This window comes from Gavialis gangeticus, unplaced genomic scaffold, assembly GCF_001723915.1.
Source record: "Gavialis gangeticus isolate Ggan-Ray unplaced genomic scaffold, GavGan_comp1, whole genome shotgun sequence".
Lineage (NCBI taxonomy): Eukaryota > Metazoa > Chordata > Crocodylia > Gavialidae > Gavialis > Gavialis gangeticus.
Window position 1 is genome coordinate 94,251,893 of NW_017729025.1, and position 3,784 is coordinate 94,255,676.

Below are 3,784 nucleotides of genomic sequence, written 5' to 3' on the forward strand. Positions count from 1 at the left end.
AAAAACCAACTTTATTTACAGTCATTCAGCCTTGTCAGGCAGCAATATCAGCAACAGATTTTCCTGCGTGTACATGGGGCCCCAGATATCTCTAAGGGGTCCTAACAATTAAGAGGGTGGTATTCATGAAACAGGAACTGAATGCCACAGCAGACTTATTTTTCCTGGGTATGCTTCCTTTCTCTTGGTTGTCTTCAACTCTGAGTTCCTGGGCTCCCCCCAGCCCTGCCCCCTCCCTTCACATCTATTCAGCTTTGGCTATTTTAGGCTAGTTCCCCCCACCCCCAATCCAAGTAAATGTTAAAAGGATTTCAGGCTGAGACTTATTTCTGTTTGGGATCTGGTCATCTGGACAAGGCTTTACTGTGTTTATCAAAAGTTATGATCCACTGAAATGTAAATCTGATACTTCATCTTCCTCATCCACTTTCATCCCTATAATTCCTCTCCAGGCAGAAGTAACCCTTTGTGCAGTTCCATCTCTATTCACTTGGTTGAATAGAGTTAGTGAGAGCCTGGTAAAGAGCTTAATTAACTCCCACATCATCATCTTGACAAAGGGGTAGGTATTGTGCCTGGCTGATCAATTTTCCATAAAGGTCTACATGGCCTTTTAGCAAGAATGACAACACTAGCTTCACTCTGCTGCTACTCCATAGGCTCATGAGACCTGATTAAAAGTGCAGTCAGTTGTTTCTAGCTATACACAAATATATCCCAGCTTGCAACATTTCTGCTTTGATTAGCTTTTTTTTTAAAGTGTCTGTGAAACGGTTTTCCTCTGCTCCAGGATTTCTTGACAACTTCTGTACACTTCAACCAAGCAGTCCAGACGTGGCTTGGAGCTCTAGAGATCAAGTTAAGAAACAGAGTCAGACACTAAGCTGGCTATGGAAGAGTTAAAGAGCATTCACCATCATATACAGTAAAATCTGTAAGTTGAAGAAAAGTGGGGAGACCGCTGGCATAGGGGAATGGATACACAAGGAACTCAATGGCAAGAATCTGTTATTCTTAGTGGCTTCATCATTTTGCTTTAGGATAAGAAAGAAAAAACTCCCCTCTTAAACACATAGCTAGAGATGGTCCAGCAGATGCTAAGGTGGACTGAGGCAGGATGGAGGTGATAGAAATTCATGACTATTGCCTCTGTTGTACTTGCTTTGTGGTTAATGGACTTCAATGCTCAAGGTGCTTGGTGCAGTCACTGTCATCAATAGGACATTCACTCCATTCTTTAAGTTACTGCGATGAGATGGTTGAGAGCTTACATACTCAAAGTCTAGAATATTTAAATGGATAGCTTATAGGTTCTGTGGAAATTAACTCCCTTGTACAAGTAGTATTCTGTATCGTCAGGTTCAATTTAATATTCCAGGGCATGGCTACAATAGTCATGAAAGGCACAATTTTGAATGTCCTAATCTCAGCAATAATACAGCAGTAATATTTTTCACCTTTAAATTCCTCAGCTTTTCAGCAATAAAATAACAGAGTTTGTTGAAGACTCTCAAATTGCTTTGCAGACATTAAGGCCCACAATACCCTGCAAGATGGACAAAGATCTCTTTTATTAATGAATAAACTGATGTTATTCAGAAGACCAGCCAAGGGCTTTAGCTAAACTGAACCTTGCTAGAAGAAGGGGTAATTGTTAAGCTACAAGAGTTGTGCTTACTTATACCATGGAGTAATTTGCCGGGGTAGCTTGGTACCAGGTCAGAGAAAAGGAAGAGAGAAAAAAAGACTGAATACACTAATACATATACGTGGTACAACCCCAAAATCAGTATTAGTCATTTTGTAATAAAATGATGGAGAACACATAATGCAAAGTCATCAGCATTTACAAAATTTACAGGAAATCCAGAAGGACCTGGCTGACAAGACACAACATGGATGAGATAGAAACTGAATTTTGCATAACTGTTTTTTTGATTAGGACCAAAAGGACAAATGAGCTCACAAGCTGCTACTCATCTTTAATAGGAAGTTACAGCCCACAGAGACAGGTCCTGACAAATACAGTAGTACTTTGCAGTTCAGTTCCTGCATCACATCTTTATAATGCAGAGTTCCTGCATCACATCTTTATAATGCAGAACAGGACTACTGCAACCTGCTTCATAACTCAGGTATGGCCCTTGAGTTAGAATCATAAAACAATTAGGGTTGGAGGGGACCTCAGAAGGTCATCTAGTTCAACCCCCTGCTCAAAGCAGGACCTTCCTCAACTAGATCATCCCAGCCAAAGCTTTGTCTAAGTGGGTCTTGAAAACCTGCAAGGATGGAGATTCTACCACCATTCCAAGATAGATGGCCAGTGGCTCTGCAATCACATCAGCCAACTCCCTCAGCACCCTCGGGTGCATCCCATCCAGCCTCATAGACTTGTACATGTCCAGCTTTTCTAAGCAGTCTCTAACCTGTCCTTTCACCACTGAGGACTGCTTACCTCCTCCCCTAACTGTACTACCCGGTGCAGTAGTTTGGGAGCTGACCTTACCTGTGAAGACTGAGGCAAAAAAAGCATTGAGCATTTCAGCCTTTTCTGCATCCTCTGTCACAAGGCTGCCTTCCCCACATGTTCCCTGATCTTCCTCTTGCTACCAATATACTTGTAGAAACCTTTCTTGTTACCCTTCACATCCCTTGCTAGCTGCAACTCCAAGTGCACTTTGGCCTTCCTGACTTCATCCCTGAATGCCTGAGCAATGCTCTTATACTCCTCCCTGGTTGTTTGTCCACGTCTCCACTTCTTATAAGCTTCTTTTTTGTGATTTAGTTGACTGAAGAGTTCCCTGATAAGCCAAGCTGGTCTTCTGCCATACTTGCTAGTCTTCCTGCACATTGGGATGGTTTGTTCCTGCACTCTCAGTAAGGCTTCTTTAAAGTACAGCTAGCTCTCCTGGACTCCTCTCTCCCTTAGTTTGGCTTCCCAGGGGATCCTGCCCATGATTTCCTAAGCAAGTCAAAGTCTGCTTTTCTGAAGTTGAGAGCCCTTACCTGCTGCTGCCCATCCTTCCTTTCCTCAGGATCCTGAATTTAATCATCTCGTCGTTACTGCTGCCCTAGTTGCCATCCACTACTACAACATTCCCCACCAATTCTTCTGTTTGTGAGCAGCAGGCTCCAGCATTTGTACCAGGAACTGGTCCCTAACACTCTACAGAAACTTGCTGGATTGCCTGTGCACTGCTGTACTGCCCTCCCAGCAGATGTCAGAATGACTGGCGAACCCCATGAGGACCAGGGCCTGCGATTGGGAAACTTCTGCTACCTGTTTGAAGAAAGGCTCATCCACCACTTCCCTCCTGGGTCTGATGGTCTACAGCAGACCTCCACCATGACATCCCTCTTGTTGCTCTCCCCTCTGACCCTAACCCAGAGACTCTCAACAGGCCTGTCTCCAGTTTCATACTGGAGCTCTGAGCAATCATACAGCTATTTTACCTAAAGTGCAACTCCTCCTCTTCTCCCCTCCCTGTCCTTCCTGAACAGTTTGTACCCGTCCATGACAGTGCTCCAGTCATGCGAGCTCCCACCAAGTATCTGTTATTCCAATCACGTAATTCTAATGTTATAAAAACCTAAATCTGTCTGTCCATAACGCTTTATTTGTACTGACAAACAGCCAATCAGAGTGCGAAGAAGCATTTGGACAGGTAGCAACACACCACCATGATGGTGGGGACGGATGCAGCGGTAACGGAGCTGTCAGAACGGGGTGGGGGTGGGCAGCAGCACTGGCCTCACCCCCCGTGGCAATGATGGAGCGGGGGGG

General features: G+C 44.3%; 1 protein-coding gene across 3 annotated transcripts in view; it reads right to left on the bottom strand.

Annotated features, from left to right (window-relative positions):
* PIGH (phosphatidylinositol glycan anchor biosynthesis class H) overlaps positions 1-3,784 on the bottom strand; it is a 25,843-nt gene continuing 22,059 nt past the window's right edge. For all 3 annotated transcript variants that reach the window (XM_019519188.1, XM_019519187.1, XM_019519186.1), the window contains one exon: positions 1-847. In XM_019519188.1, the coding sequence (XP_019374733.1) occupies positions 755-847 (93 nt within the window). In that variant the 3' untranslated portion in view covers positions 1-754. The remainder of the gene's footprint in view (positions 848-3,784) is intronic.